Source organism: Lytechinus variegatus, chromosome 9 (genome assembly GCF_018143015.1).
Source record: "Lytechinus variegatus isolate NC3 chromosome 9, Lvar_3.0, whole genome shotgun sequence".
Lineage (NCBI taxonomy): Eukaryota > Metazoa > Echinodermata > Echinoidea > Temnopleuroida > Toxopneustidae > Lytechinus > Lytechinus variegatus.
This window is the reverse complement of record NC_054748.1, coordinates 28,120,449-28,137,563: the sequence shown is the minus strand read 5'-3', so window position 1 is coordinate 28,137,563 and position 17,115 is coordinate 28,120,449. Positions and strand designations below refer to the sequence as shown.

The 17,115-nt window shown below is 37.4% G+C and overlaps 1 protein-coding gene across 2 annotated transcripts in view; it reads right to left on the bottom strand.

Annotated features, from left to right (window-relative positions):
• The window catches only part of LOC121421632 (DNA damage-binding protein 1-like), a 53,295-nt gene that overhangs the window by 8,620 nt on the left and 27,560 nt on the right, over window positions 1-17,115 (bottom strand). Inside the window, exons 8-21 of one of the 2 annotated variants that reach the window (XM_041616399.1) lie at window positions 16,380-16,463; window positions 14,350-14,466; window positions 13,486-13,588; window positions 13,116-13,191; window positions 10,565-10,673; window positions 9,286-9,464; window positions 8,361-8,518; window positions 7,414-7,521; window positions 6,745-6,952; window positions 5,321-5,670; window positions 4,386-4,550; window positions 3,149-3,243; window positions 2,357-2,527; window positions 596-705 (exon numbers count right to left, since the gene is read on the bottom strand). In XM_041616399.1, coding sequence (XP_041472333.1) covers window positions 596-705; window positions 2,357-2,527; window positions 3,149-3,243; window positions 4,386-4,550; window positions 5,321-5,670; window positions 6,745-6,952; window positions 7,414-7,521; window positions 8,361-8,518; window positions 9,286-9,464; window positions 10,565-10,673; window positions 13,116-13,191; window positions 13,486-13,588; window positions 14,350-14,466; window positions 16,380-16,463 — 2,033 coding nt within the window. Of the gene's footprint in view, window positions 1-595; window positions 706-1,000; window positions 1,088-2,356; window positions 2,528-3,148; window positions 3,244-4,385; window positions 4,551-5,320; window positions 5,671-6,744; window positions 6,953-7,413; window positions 7,522-8,360; window positions 8,519-9,285; window positions 9,465-10,564; window positions 10,674-13,115; window positions 13,192-13,485; window positions 13,589-14,349; window positions 14,467-16,379; window positions 16,464-17,115 lie in introns of those variants that run through there. The other variant, XM_041616398.1, reaches the window with a different exon arrangement.

Genomic DNA, 17,115 nt, shown 5'->3' with positions numbered 1-17,115 from the left:
AATATTCATTAGCAGCCAGAAAGTTGAATGTTTCAAAGTAATTTATTAGATGTTGGATAATATTCTTGTTTCCTTCCGTGTTTCCAAATTCTTATGTATTTCTTTGTTTTTAATTTATTATGTATTTCTTTGTTTTGAAATCTCTATTTTTTATTGTTTTTTTAAATCTAGAATAGTTGGTGATAGCCCAAAAGAAAGTTATGTGAGGAAAAACAGAAAAAAAACATTCATCTGACAACACTTCTTGTAAAACCCATACATTGTACACACAAAAGTCGATGGAAATTGCCATTTTCGGTGACATTGGTCACGAATATGTGCTATATCTCTGCAAGTGTACCCCCGATTTTCGCAAACAGGGTCTCAAAATGTGCGGGAGATGTGAAAGAAAAAAGTCATGAAATTTCAGCGTATTATTTTTTTGCATTTAGAAATTATCGCGAAAAATGTCAAAAAGGCCCCCCGGGCTATTTAGGGTTAAGGCTGCTGAAGAAAACATTCTCCCATAGATATTGCGATCATGTGACTAAGGCCGAGGCCAAGGCTGGCAAAATGTGGCCGGGATTCGCCTAGACTACATTCCTAATATACAGACCTGTCTTTCTGGCATGTGAAGAGGTTTGACGAGTTTTCAGCTCCTAAGAAGGTATCATCATCTAAGATCTCTACGGCTGACATCCAGTTAGGACTGTAGTCTCTGGCAATCTAGGTCGTAAACAGGATCAAAAGTAATCAGTCGTAAGTTATTGGGGTTAGGATTAAAAACCATAAATCACCACTATGTATTTCAACTCACCTCTTTTACACATCATTCCATTGGCTTCCACGCCAGTAACGTGACTGACTGCATCAAATCCCCAAAGACTAAAATCTTTCATCTTCAACCCCTAATAATGATCTTAATCAACATTATATATTTCAACTATCTCTTCTAAGCATCCTTCCATTGGTTTGTACGCCAGTAACGTAATTACCTGCATCAAATCCCCGACCCGTATAAAATCTCCTTTCCTCTTTAGAAAAACACCTTATAATGATCTAAGATCTCTACGGCTGACATCCAGTTAGGACTGTAGTCTCTGGCAATCTAGGTCGTAAACAGGATCAAAAGTAAGCAGTCATGCATTATTGGGGTGATAATTAAAGATACCGGTAAAAAAATAAATGTAGTTGCAGTAAACACCAATTTCAAGGTTATCTGTACTGCTACCATTGTAGTCTAAGTCTGGTAGTTGCATAAACCCAGAGAGACTGCAACCTGATCAAGAACATTTCAGTATTGCAAAGGCTGAAAATCTGTGTTTTCACCAAAATACCATAGGACAGCACATAGACTGAAACTTTAGAAATTATTAATTTGCATGAAACCACCAGTACTTTCTCATTTTTTGGTAATAATTCCTGAAAACGAGTACTTCTTGGCAGCTCTGTAAACCAAACTTTGTTATATCCTAAAATCCGAGCTGATCGCGTTGAAGATCGCCAACACCGATAAGCACATGTGGGACAATGTATTATTAGTTGGAAAAAGACCTAATATCTGACTGGAAGGCACCAAATCACCAACGACTATAAAATCTCCTTTCCGCTTTAGAAAAATCCCTTTATCACCATATTTTAACTCACCTCTTTTAAGCATCCTACCATTGGCTTGTACACTAAACATGTAATTGACTGCATCAAATCCTCAACGACAATAAAATCTCCTTTCCTCAGACAAACTCCTTATAATGACCTTAAAGGTCAAGTCCACCCCAGAAAAATGTTGATTTGAATAAATTGAGAAAAATCAAACTAGCATAACGCTGAAAATTTCATCAAATTCGGATGTAAAATAAGAAAGTTATGAAATTTTAAAGTTTCGCTTATTATTCACAAAACAGTGTTATGCAGAACTCAGTGACATGCAAATGAGACAGACGATGATGTCCCTCACTCAATATTTCTTTTGTTTTTTATTGTTTGAATTATACAAAATATCATTTTTTACAGATTTGACCAATGGGACGTACTTGACTGAATCATGCAGTATCAAACAATGCTAATTCCACATGTTCAGGGAGAAATTAAATCGTTTCACTTGACAATGAGGATCAAAATAGAATATTTCATATAATAAAATACAAAATAAATAGAGAGTGGGTGACATTAGTCTCCTCATTTGCATAATGACCAGGATGTGTAAAGGATTTTTAAGTGAAAACAAAAGAAATTTTAAAATATAATTTTCTTATATCACATCCGATTTTGATGAAATTTTCATTGTTATGCTTCGTGGATTTTTCTCTTTTTATTCAAATCAACTTCTGGTTGGGGTGGACGTGTTCCTTAATCACCATTATATATTTCAACTCACCTCTTCCAAGCATCCTTCCATTGGCTTGTATGCCAGTAACGTAATTGACCGCATCAAATCCCCAACGACTATGAAGTCTCCTTTTGTCTTCAGGTACAAGGCTAATACGTTGTTGTAATGACTGCATTCTACGCGTAACGAATGCTCTGGGGTCCACTCAAACAGACGAACCTAAAAAATGAAATATAAACTCATGCATGTGAGATTGGATAGTCGGCTGTTGATCATGCAATGGCTCTGACATGTCAGCAGCGACGTAATCTGCAAAATATCTTATTTCTCCAAAATCAATCAAAATTATTAATCAATCAATTATGCAAATTAATTCATGCATATAATTGGACATTGGCTGTAAATCATTATGTGAAGCACCTAAATGGTCTAGAAACTATTTAGGATTTTTATATTACATGTATATTTTAAAGAATGTAGGTATTTTTATTATGTACTTTAATGTTTTAAAAAATCTATAATGTACCTCTTTGTTTTTGACATTTGCTTTATCATTTTTTAAAATAGCTCTATTATTGCCCTTCTAAAAACAAATAAGTGGTATAGAAATCAATAATGACTGTTGCTTTATTTCTTTATTCAGGAAATAGTAAAAAAAAAAAACTTACCTTTCCCTGATCTTGAGATTATAGGCCTACTATTTTCTTAACCTTTAGTCTCAGGAAAATAGAAGGCATATACCGTACATGTAGTCTCAAGATCACTTTGGGGCAATAGCTTTTACTATTGTCCACACCAGCAGTCAATATAATATATCATTCACCTTTCTCTTGAACTTACCACACTATTGACTGATGCTAGGAGTTTGCCATTGAATTCTACCAGTGAGTATGGGGCACCTTTAATCTCTTTTTCTGCGATCTCTTGGAGTTTGCCTATAATCGAGATGAAAATAAACGTGCATTGAACAGAACTATTTGTACACTGATTTAACTAGCTTTCAGTGTATGTAATGTATTCCTTAGATAATATGTTTGTATGTATCCATTTACTTTGAAGAGTTATACATTATGTACAATGTGCCACAACTGATTATCAGCAACTGCTATTTCATAGTCCCCTTTAACAGTAAATATATTTTTTTGTTTGTACGCCAATATATTTTTGGGGAAATAAAGTTTTAACTTCAGCTTCAAATTAACCCTATCTAGGCCGGGGGGGGGCCTCGGAGGCCCCCCCCTCAACAAATCGCACCATATTTTCGCTGTGCGAAATTTTTTGACCGCGCCACTCGCTGACTTTTTACTTTCAAGTCTTGCGCAACTTTTGAGACCAACTTTGCGTCCTCCGGGTACGTGGTTCCGAAATTACGCAACATTATGTAAGTGCATGTCAGACCGAAAATTGCTCAAAAACGTGATTTCGTGTACAAAGTCAATGCAAATTGTGTTTTCAACCAAAATTCATAAATGTATGATTATTTTTAGTTTTGCTGCTCTAAATGTATTTATTTTATGCTTTTTATGATCACAGAAGAGTCCCCAACAAATTTCATTGAAAAAACAAAGAAAAACAAAAGGTCAAAAAACAAAGAAATACATAAGAAATTGCAAAAAACAATAAAATACATAAGAAAATGATTTGATATCGCAATTTTTTTCATGTACACTTGCTAAGAACACCACAAAGATTTTCTATACCAAAAATTAGTACATTTGGAGCTTTATTTAGGGAGTTAGAGGAAAAAGTATGATTTCGCATACTAATTACGCATAAATTAGCATAATCACTTAATAGCGACTCGCACGAAAAAAATTACTATACAATCTTGGAGATTATGTCCCAGGCAACCAGCATGCCAATTTTCGGCGCGATCGCGCGGTCGACGGCCGAGATCTTAGGGGGGGGCCTGGGAGGCCCCCCCCCCCGCCATATGAACTCCCAAAATACCCCGGCCTAGATAGGGTTAATATAAAAACAGTAACAATATGAAGATAAAATTCATTTCTATTCAAGTTAAAGTTAATTTATATCAACAGTAATAATATGACACTTGACAGAAAGAATTTTTTTTTACCATCAATATATTGAAAGACTACTATCCTTCCACTCTTCGGCTCTGCTTCGTCAGGATGAACATTAGCAAGACCAACGATGTAATACCAGTTAGAATCATTACAAAGCTTGCAGGAGATCAGACTCGTTGCGTATTCTGATGCACCAAAGTGATGAGCATGGAGTACTGCAAAGGAGAGAGCAAATAATTCAATGTCCAGGGTCCCGTAACACAAAACTTAGCAAATAATCGTACACTTGATTTTCAGGATGAATTGTACATTGTAGTCAATGCAATCAATCATAGGAAAATGTTCTACGATCATTGCTAAGCTTTGTGTTACGGGCCCCTGTTCTGGTTCCATTTCATAAACTTTTTATAACAAATTTGCATTGACAGTGAAAAGCGACTGAAACCCTTCATAACGATTGGCTGATAGTAAATTGCTATAGAAAATTTGCATTAGTTATCATAACAATTCTTTATGAAAGGGAACTCTTTGGAGCAGCGTTTCATCAACATTTTCGTCAGGCAAGTTGTCAGATCTGACTAATTTCCTTCATTCTGATTTGCTGAGAGGCATTGTTACTATGGCAACTGTCAGATAAAATGGGACTTTCATGAAACACTCCCCTGATTTAAGCACACACAACTGAAAAACCATTGTCTATTCTCATAATATGAATGATTTCATTACTAGTCCCACAGCTTTGAATGAATGTTGGCCTATGGTTAGTGCACAAATATTTTTGTAATATTCTTCTTACTACAATAATTCAATACGAGTCAACTGAAAATCAGAACAAAATCTTGAATTAGAAATCTTAATAACCATTTTTAGTATAGAATATCCTATGTACGATCTATTGATATTCTTATCAACACATTAGAGAAAAAAAATAATTGTAGTTGTAAAATGATATCTTGATCCAATGAATTCCATACTGGCCCCATACCTTCAAATGTGTGTTGGTCAATGATGAGCAGTGAGTGGACTTCAACTTCATCTCCGAATGATGACCCTTCCCCGCTGCCTCCAGCTTGCCCTGCCATCCCCTTGTTGCCTCCGCTCTTCGTGATGTTCAGAGCACTGGTGCTCGCGCTCTGTCGGGTCTGTCCCATGGATGCCGTCGTCCCCGAGGAATCGACGACATCGGTCCTGGTCGAGATGACACCGAACGTCTGCGAGGACTCTTGATACGTGATGCGTAGTGGTGTCTCTCCAAGAGGGACGGTACGGATGTGAAGTTTCTGGATCTCGTCGATGCTACCGATCATCAGGGTTGTGTCGTTACAAAGAGCTAAGCTGTTACATAAAAGAGAACAGGAAATAAAATCAATAACACTCAATAAACTTTTAAAAAATTTTTTAAAAAATATACAGGTACAGTTAAACATGTGTTAGCAACAATCTGTAGAGAAGGAATACCTGTCTGTAAGGACCAGGTATAGGGTTCCTTGTGAGTTTGGTTAACCAATGAAACGTCTATTACAGGAAACTGTTTATAAAGACCACAGATTTCCATACGACCGACGTAAAAGAGAATTAATTTATACTTACAAATTCTCTACTCCAAGATGAATACTCTCACCTGTCTGGGTATCCATTAGAATTCAAAGGACACATATAGCGGAATTCCTTTAAATCTACCTCTTCGTAAATTACATTTAAAACCAGGTAAACATTGCACATTTTCTACTCCATGGGGAGTTATCTCACCCGTCTGTAAAACCATCAAAATTCAATAGCTGGCCTCCTTCAGACTAACATTAGAAAACACGAGTTTAATATTGCACCTTCTTTACTCCATGAGGAATGCTTTCACCTGTCTGGGTATCCATTAGAATTCAAAGGACACAGATAGTGGAATTCCTTTAAATTTACCTCTTCATAAATACATTAATTACATTAATTACCATGGGGAGTCATCTCACCCGTCTGTAAAACCATCAAAATTCAATAGCTGGCCTCCTTCAGACTAACATTAGAAAAGGCGAGTTTAATATTGCACCTTCTCTACTCCATGGGGAGTATTCCTTCTGGGTTTCCATCAAAATTCAGTGGAGACATAGCTGGGCCCCATCTTACAAAGATTTACGATTGATCCAATCAATGGTAATTCTATGGAAATCCATCAGTGTCATAATTTTTTCAATAGGAAATTTGTAAATGTCCTTTTTAAACAAAGGAGAACACACCAAATTATCAAGAAATCAATGAATTTGTGGATATACATTCATATTTAGAACAAATTTTGAACAAACATGCATGTCATATGCTGACTTTGCTGGCTTTCCATATTTGTAAGAGGCAGCCCTGGTCTCCTTAAAACTGACAATACTGATTGTATATTCTCTTATCCATGAGGAGAAATCTTACCTGTCTGGGTATCCATCAGAATTCAGAGGACACATATAGCTGACCTCCTTCAGATTGACATTGGAGAAGACAAGTTTATGATTGCTGGAATAGATGACCGTTGGTCTGTCCGAGCAGGCAAACACGTTGACCGTTGAGTGAGATTTGAACGTCTTCAATACTGTCGGCTGTGTCCCAAGGATCACCTTCTTTCTATCTGTCATGTAACCTAAGAATCCAAGATAATAATAATAATGAGGTTTTTAAGTCCTAATCACATTTCATATACTGATAAAATTGCTGAGTCTGTGTCTATTTGCCATAAGTTAATCATATAATGATCCAATTTTTCAATTAATCCCTGATGCAGAAATGTTTGATAAACTCGATGGTATTAGTACTCTTGGGAAAGGGCACTCTCAAAATGGTGCTTAATTATTAAGACATGCCGACAAGGAAATAAAATCAAGAATGATTCTTCAGTCACAGATATTTCCAAAGTGTCTGCACGAAGTTGATTGCTTTCATTTTCATGGGTGCTTTTTTTTGTCCATATGAATAACATCAAATACAACATGCATTTAATCATTTTTTTATACAAGTCATTGGTAAATGATAGCCAGTGTCTTTATTCCCTAGTACAAGATGTATTATCTGATCGAGTAATGTGTTCCAATGCAGGTTACATACCTGTTTCAGCGTTGAGCTGGAAGTAGAATAGTGACCCATCACCTAGAGCACAGAGGATGTAGTTCTGACCCTCAAAGGTTGTTAATAAGATAGATCGAGGGATGATTTCTGATGAAAACAAAAAACACAAGATAAGATTATTAGCACTAAAAGTCAAAAATACTTTGAGAGCAAAGTTCTAACTTAAAGATTTTATCTTCAGTCACCATCATCATCATCATAAACATCAACCCCACCAACATCATTTTCATCATCATCATTACCACCACCATCACCATCCTCATCATCATTATCATCATTATCACCACAGCCATCTTCATCATCTTCATCATCTTCACCATCACCAACATCGTCATCATCACCATCATCATCACCACAATCATCATCATCACCATCACCATCATCATCATCATCATCACCATCACCATCACCATCATCATCATCATCACCATCACCATCATCATCATCAGCATCATCATCATCACCAAAACCATCATCACTATCACCACAATCATCACCATAAGAATTATCCTTACTAGTATCAACAACATCACCACCACCACCATCATCATCATAACCATCACCTCATCATCACCTCACCATCATCTTCATCATAATCACCATCAATCACCTACACAACAGCCATCATCACCTTCACCATCACTTTCAAAATCATCATTATCATCACCAAATCACCATCATCATCATCATCTCCACCACCACCACCACCATCATCACCATCACCTCACCATCATCATCTTCATCATAATCATCATCAATCACCTACACAACAGCCATCATCATCACCTTCACCATCACTTTCAACATCATTATCATCATAATCATCACCATCATCATTAACATCAATATTAACATCATCATAACCATCATCATCATCATCAACACCACCACCACTACCATCTCCACCACCACCATCATCATCTCACCTCCCCCTAGTAGCTCAACATGCATTGATTCCATGGTGGGCAGTTTGAGTATCCTCGCCGAGATGTCTGTCCACAGACCTACAGCACAGAGGTCTGTGAAGTCACCGGTCAGCGGTGTGATGTCCAGGCAAGCCACCTCATGCTCCATAGTTAGAGTGCTACAAAATAAAATATAGAGGCAAGACTATACTAGTGAAACCAGAATGGGAAGTACTTTATTTGGGGGTGGCGCATTTGGGGGGGGTTGGGTGATTGATGTGAAATTTGGGGATGATTTCTTTTCTGCACAACAAAGAATTATGTGGTAAATATACTGGGTACCCACTCACCTCATCAGGGTTGAGTGCAGCACAACGTGGGTAAATTTCTTGTTAAAGGAAAATACACCATGGCTGGGATTTTAACTCACAACATCTCTTTCAAAGATGAGAGAACAACTAGAACTTAACGATCCCAACAGGAGTACACGTGGAGTTGTAGTTTAGTGGTTCCTACTGTCGTATTTCCATCAGAGGGTCGTGGCACATTTCCTTCAGAAGGAAATTTACCCACACTGTACTGCACTCAACCCAGGAGAGGTGAACAGGTACCAGGCAGGATTAATTCCTTGCATGCACTGAGTGCTGGAAGGCAGCTCCGGTTAAAGCCAGTTTAATAATATTAGTGTGTCTTGAAATAAATCATATGTATTTCTATAAAGATGGCGCTATATAAATATAATATTATCAAAATATGTGTATTTAAACTCCTGTCTTTGGAACTCCCTCCCTTCTTCGCTCCGTGAAACTGACAACATTCAACTCTTCAAAACTCACTTATTTCAGCAGATGTGTAGTACTTAGCTCAATAAGATGAGCCTGCACCTATGAATGTTTTTAACAGAAATACAAATGCTGTGGATCATCATCATTTATACCAGACTCACCTGACTTGTCTCACTTCTCCCTCAAAGATCTCAAGGTAATATATATCCGAGCCTGCAGCACAGACTACTTGTCTGCTATTACACGATGCAACACTGATGTTCTTCCCTGATTGAGGTTGCCATTCGCTCACCATTCGTTTGGTGGGTGTACTGACCAAACGCACAGAGGCACCGGTGATCTAGATAGATAAGAAAAAACAATAGAATTAAGAACTAATTTAGCCATTTGAGACTGATGCTAGGGGGACCTTGCAAAAAACAACTTGCAACTAGTTACTTGTCAATTTGACGGGTCGTGTGGTCCAGTGGTTTGAGCATTGGACTCATAATCGCAAGGTTGTGAGTTCGATTCCAACTCTGCCATTGTCTCCACTTTGATAAAAAGGCCTAAGAGTGATATCTGTCGTCTATTATGTCAGCCACTATGGCTGATTAACCTAGACGTAAAATGTTTCCAAGGTAATTGGTTATATACCAGCTTGGCGTTTACCAGCAAAAAATGCTGTCCTGCCGAGTTCCTACGGGAGTTACCTCAACAGAAACAGAAACAGAATTTTAAAGTCTCAAAGTAAATTGTAAGTTTACAAGTAATTGCTTATTTGTGATTGATTGCTGATTTGCTCCTTGAAATATAAATTCACTTGCATTGTTTAAAGCTGTACTATCAATAGAAAGTTTCTATTGCTAGTTTCAATCAATTCGTCACACGCACCACAAACCGTCCTCTCTGCGCACTTCGATGCGTTCATGTGGCTCTCTGCAGACTTGGATCAACCTCTTTACCCAAACATATTACAGCATACCCTAATTCTTCAGTACATGATAAATCAAACATTTTATAATCACTTTCTTCCATCATTCCATCTCAATGGCCAGAACAAAGGTATCTTTCACTTTATGATAATAATAATAAAGGTATATTTACCCAGGGTAGCCACTTCAGTTCCGAAAACTGTTCTCCCAGCGGGCCCTGCTATTATTACCCGGCTAAGCTGGGCTACCTATTCGGTGCACACAGCTTTTTGAGGAATTACTTCCTGCCGGTACCCATTTACCTCACCTGGGTCAAGTGCAGCACACTGTGGATGAATTCCTTGCTGAAGGAAATTAAGCCATGGCTGGGATTTGAACCCACGACCCTCTGTTTCAAAGTCCAGAGACTAATCCACTTTAAGCACAATTCTTAAAAGAAACATGATCCGTCCACTGCTGGGCAATTCTCATTTGTTATTAGAGTCAAGGGCATATCTAAACAACATTAAGTAACAATAAGACTGACCTGAATAATTTGATTGTGTGCTACATTGCCACAGTAGAACGACTGCCGATCACCGTCAAAACCAGGTAATTCTGTTTCTTCTACTTCTTCACCATTCAACATCAGAACCCTGCAGAAAAAAATATTCAAATAAGAATGACAAATGTCTGTGGGGAAACATTGCAAGACAAATCTTATGCACACTCTCAATCCCCCTGGATTATTGAGTGCTTCATGGCAGATTTGTCCGAAGTCTGTATCAATTGCTACTACTGTAACCAGTAACACCTGTGCTCCTCAACCATTGAAAATCTACAAATGTTAAATAGAACAAATTCCGAGAAGGCAAGTTGCTGCTAAAACGGTCCCCTGGTCCTGGAAACACTAGTGGTTTGTGAGGTCAGCTAACCCTTTTTTTTTAGAAATAGGATTTTCTTCAAAAAATTAATGAATATGTGTATTTTCTTGAATTCAATCATACATCTACATGTAAATCACATCACATTATCACATTGGAATAAAATTTTTTAAATTTGATTACAACAAATACTACGTGATCATATTAGAAATCAGAGTTATTTGGGTATGGTATCAGAACACAGCTGCGAGGAGTGTGGATGTGAGCTATGTGTAGGCTTTGAGGAGCACAAGGAAAATGCAAGAATGGCAAGGGAATCGTTACGGAAAGACACGCAAAGAATGCAAACATCGTTGTGACAGTACATATGCAAAAAGCGATACCCATGCCTAAAATGCCAGTCAAAGATAATTACTTTTCAAGGAAACTAGGAAGTCTTTAATGAGACTTTTGCAGAGCCAGGTACAAACAGTAAAGCAACATGCTTTATTTGGCATGAAGATGAAGCAGGTAGTCGTGCATTTAAAGATAATTCCAGTTCTCGTAACGATCTCAAAATGACTTTTTACAGAATCTTATATAATGACCACCCAAGTGTCTGTTTGTATGAATAAAAAGTATGTGCCAAAGGATTCTGAAAGATATTGGGTAATTGCTGAGAAATAAGCAAAATAAGCGCGGTTTCGGTCACTTCCGTCGAGTCTTTATTCCAGCAATAATAATACACTGTCCAACGTGTGTCTATCTGTGATGGCGATCTTCAGTGTGATCACATTTCAGCTTAGATTTTAAGATTTCACAAAGTTCAGTTTATGTAACTGTACCAGATCTAGATCCACGATGATATAGTCATACTTTACCTTGGTTTTACACACTTTCTCACGAAATAAGTGTTTTACTGCAACTACTTTCATTTACCTTTATTATTACCAGTACATATGTGGAATTTCCCAGACATAATCGTGATGCTAAGTCAATCATTTTTATTGATAACTGCTCCTCACAAAATAAATGTTGGGTCCTATTTTCTGCAATGTCTAGAGTTATCAATGACACCCAAACTGGTACACAAGACATCACTTTCAATTACTTCGAGGCAGGTCATTCATTTATGTCTGCTGATAGCGTTTACGGTAGCATACAAAAAATCAACGTGTACTCCACCCTCGGCTACATCTCAGACTATGTCAATGTCATAAAAGAGGCAAGAAAGGGGGTCTCTTGTGAGCTACTAGACCACCAAACTATGCCATTCTTCACTCAAGAGAACTAGAAGATCCCTCTCTACCTGAAAAATGTGATAGTTCAGTTTCGAAGGGGGTCTACAAGTATGTTCGTGAAAACAAGCTACAGCAGTGACTTCAAAGAATACAAGTTCTTGAGGAAGCTTCAAGAGAAAGAAATCCAATCAAAACTTGATAGGGGAGATAACCCCCGTGGACTCTATCCCCTGTATGCAGAGCTGCCAACCTGAAAATCAACATTTCAGTATTTTTAAAGCTGAAAATCAGTATTTTGATGACATCAATATTTTCAATGAAATACCATAAGACAACACATAAAACAGAAACTTTAGAAATCAGTATTTGCATGAAACCATCAGTATTCTTCTTATTTTTCAGTACTAAATACTGAAAATCCGTACTACTTGTCAGCTCTGTGCATGCAATCGGCAAGAGGGGTGAAAAAGAAGAAGGGTGATGTCTAGCGTTGTGGCTCAAATAATTACATCGTTTTAGTTTGTCTTGTCAAATTTTAATCTCCATGTATCTTCCCTCATGGCAATTTTTTTGGGCAATTTTTTTTCAAAACAATTTGAAATACATTTACATGTAGGTGCCTGCCACACTTGAAAAATGAGTCTTGCACATCTTCCTACAAGACCAATGGGTGAATCAAGTCTGATAAGCATCGGACAAGAAACGAGGAAGTAGTTCAATCTGCCAGATTTGAAACTTATTGGCCGACTCTTTCAACCATACGCTGATAATAGTGAAAGCCAAGGCGGACCTTGGGGCCAAAGCTTGAGAGCGCTGGTCTTATCCCATGCCATCTATAACCTTGAGAAGAGCAGTTATCAAACTCTTTTTGCTCCCGTTTTCTGTAAGGAAGGACATTGCTGGATAATCATAAGCTTCTTTAGGAGCTTCCTTTTTTAACCTATGTACATTTTATATTGCAAAATCTGAAAATAAATGAATTGAATAAACTCACCTTGTTTGACCAACAAAAGAAAGCACCAAAGTATCATCAAATTGGGAGTTCATATCCACTTTCAATGGCCAGATACCTGTTGTCAAAACAAAGCATTACATTTCAGGGTTTTCCTATTTTCTTGTTGCGTATAACAAACTTATAATAAATACAAGCAAAAATTTGAAATATACTGGTGGGTAATACATTTAATTTTGTTCATTATTATTCTTGAGCATAAAAAGATTATATCATGCATAAAATGCCAAATATACTTGAAATCGATGCATTTCATTTCTTTTCATCTCTGTTATGAAGCATAAAAACATATACATGCACAAATATACTTGTAGGTAATATGTTTCAGTTATTATTTTCACAGATACCATACCTTTGATGCCCGGTAGGTCAATACTGGCATGTTCATGGATTCCGATGCCGTTTCTTATTATGCGAAGGGAGCCCTCTTTGTAGGCTCCTGAACAGGTTACCAACTAAAAAAAAGATGCATACAAATAGGAACGATCAGATACAGAACTCTTTGTATTCTTATTGATACCGAAACCATTAGTTAGAGAATATTTTTAAAACACTGTTGCAGGATTAAAGTTTGCTTGACTATTAGAGAATTTTGTCATCATCTTAAAATTTGGAAAAGGTACAAAAAATACAAAACTTTTTAAAATTATTTGCATACAAGTATTTTATTACATATTTCATGAGGAATATTGTCTAGGACCAGGGAGGGGGGGGTTCACCATGATTTTAGTATGACTTAAGAGTTGCATTTAAATGCCGACATGCATATGATATGCAAAGCACAATCTTATTGATTACTATGCAGTAGTGCGCGTCCTCTTGGCATGGTCTGACTAATGCAGTCACGCCTTTCATAATGCAAGCAACTAGGCATTTAAGTGCAACTCTTAAGTCGTACTTTTATCTTTGCGAACCACCCCTCGGGACTCGCAATATTTCCATCAATCCACCTCTTGTCCATTGAATATTGATAGCATAGCAATTATTTCATTCATCATAAAAACAAATACAAGGCACATACAAAGTTTACACTGGAAAATTGCAGATAATACAATAATAAAAGCTGGGAAACAGTTAAATAAAAAAAAGTGTACATAATTTATAAATGAATGAGGAGGCAACTAGAAAGGGAAAGCCTTAATAGATTAGATTAGATTAGAATATTACATTATTATCAACGAGTTGTTCAGGAAATAGGAGATCTTTGCTTTTTTACCTGTCCTTGTCCTTGCCTATCCAGGTCCACTACAGCCATGTCTACGATCGGTCCAAGATTGGTGAACGTCTCCATCATTGTCACATATGATCCATTGTCATCCGACTCTGTATTCAACTGAAAAATTGTTAACGAGCAAAAATGATATGACCTTGTAATAATTATACTTGCTTATATAGCGCTTAACACTTACTTTGTCAGAAGTCTCTAAGCGCTCTACAGTATATGCAGCATAATTACCCTGGCTTTAGCAGTGCAGCTGTTACGCGCGCTGCATTTCAAGGAAAAAATTCCTGCCAGGTACCCATTTACCTCACCTGGGTTGAGTGCAGCACATTGTGGATTAATTTCTTGCTGAAGGAAATTACGCCATGGTTGGGATTCGAACCCACGACCCTCTGTATCAGAGTCCGGAGACTAATCCACTGGGCCACAACGCTCCACTGTAGTTCCATTCCCTGAAGTCCTCCACCAGGGGCCCGTTGCAGAAAGAGTTGCAGTCAATCGCAACTCTAAAAATCACACCCAATTTGATATTCAACCAATCAACAGCGCGCATTTGGGAATTGCGATTGATTTGTTGGCTTGCGTTTAAACACAACTCTTTCTGCAACGGGCCCCAGGAAGGGTAACTCAGGGCTTATGAGAGTGGGAGTATGACGATCCAGCTCACAATTCACTATCAGAGCACAAATGGAATTTCGAGTTTTCTTTACCATTTTTAAGGACAAGTCCACCCCAACAAAAACTTGATTTTAATAAGAAGAGAAAAATTCAACAAACATAAGAAAATCTAATCAAAATCGGATGTAAAATAAGAAAGTTATGACATTTCAAAGTTTCGCTTCATTTCACAAAAACAGTTATATGAACGAGCCAGCTACATCCAAATGAGAGAGTCGATGATGTCATTCACTCACTATTTCTTTTGTTTTTTATTGTTTGAAATATGAAATATTTTGATTTTCTCGTCATTGTCATGTGAAATGAAGTTTCATTCCTCCCTGAATTCCATTATTTTAACATTTTGTGCTTCAGGCAAGGAGGTCCAAATAGACAAATTCGTAAAAATTGAAATATTGTATAATTCAAACAATAAATAACAAAAGAAATAGTGAGTAAGTGACATCATCAACTCTCTCATTTGGATGTAACTGGCTCGTTCAAATAACTATTTTGTTGAAAATAAGCGAAACTTTGAAATGTCATAACTTCTTATTTTACATGCGATTTTGATGAAATCTTCAGTATTGTGCTTGTCTGATTTTTCTCTATTGATTCAAATCAACATATTTCTGAGGTGGACTTGACCTTTAAGAAGCAAGGGGCCTGTTTCACAAAGTCTGACATTTGTCGTAACTTTGCCATTATGATAACTACCATAGTAACAATAATAGCCATTGACTCCCAAACCTTGTTACCATCATCAATGTATATAGATATTCATATCATAACTCATTCATTTTGTTTACATCTGTCAAACTGTAAAAATCAAGGGCCAATTCACAAAACAGAAGTACCATCGTTCTCCTTTTTAATGATCTTTATTACATGTAAAGGCCACCGCACATTTTACGATCTGACTGGTCCCAGACTGGCTTGCGACTGAGTGAGGGGAGATGCGACGTCACGGTTCTTGTCAGCTTGAGCATCGCAGACCGGTCAGAGACAAGTCTCAAGGAAAATCATAAGGATTTGACATGTCGAATCCTCAATCCAACTTCCAGCCAATCAGACAGCAGAGTTGAACGACGCATACATGATAAACAACGCGCATACGCCGTAGTAAGCGCACTTTCTCAATTGCTTTACCAAAAAGCAAAAAGCGCATGCGTGAGTCGCAGATCGAGTCGCAAGGCGTGCGGTGCCGGGGCTTATGACTACCTTGCAATTCATCTCCCCTCACTCAGTCGCAAGCCAGTCGCCAACCAGTCGGTTCGTAAGGTGTGCGGTGGCCTTTAGGCATATCAAACTGGTAATCAAAAATATTTTCTCTTTATCTTCTCTTCATTTTCTCTTTAGGGTCTTACCCTGACCAGCTGTGAGTCCCCGAGACGAGATCCGATAAAGACCACTCCATTATCAAGGTACGTAAGACATTCAGCTATCGAAGTCTGCAAGATAAAGAATAAGCAAAGACAAGTCAAACATATAGGCCCGTATTCGGAAGTCAGGTTTAACTTAGACCATGGTATAACTTTTGTGCTAAAATTATGGGAAGCCAAACATGTCAAAATCTTCATTAAGTTGTACGTTTCTTAAGTTTACTGTGCTCTTTCCTGATTCAGCGATGGTGAAGACAATCATCTATTTATACTTCCTAGACAATGATGAATAATTTGAGAGCCAAATGAGCTGAAATGTGATATCTCTTCTGTCAGTGATTTATGTAACACTTGGCTATCCATAATTAAACCATAACTTTAAACCTGAGTTTAAGTTAAACCCGACTTCAGAATACGGGCCATAGAGTACCAAAGTTTGACATCATCAATTTTTACTTTTTTCTATATCAGCGTTTTTCATACCATATTTTGATAGAGCATGATAATAAACCCCCCACAACCCAAATTTATGTATTCTTGGCCTGGTTCATGACAATAATAGACCAGTTCGTAGTTACTTCATGGACAATTTTGGTCAAATGACCTTTCACTTCTTTGATTAAGATAGGCAGATTTCAAAGCAAGATATTACGTAAGATTGCCTTACATAGCAGGATGAAGAAATTGAATAGACCAGGTGACTAGAATAGCACACAAATGA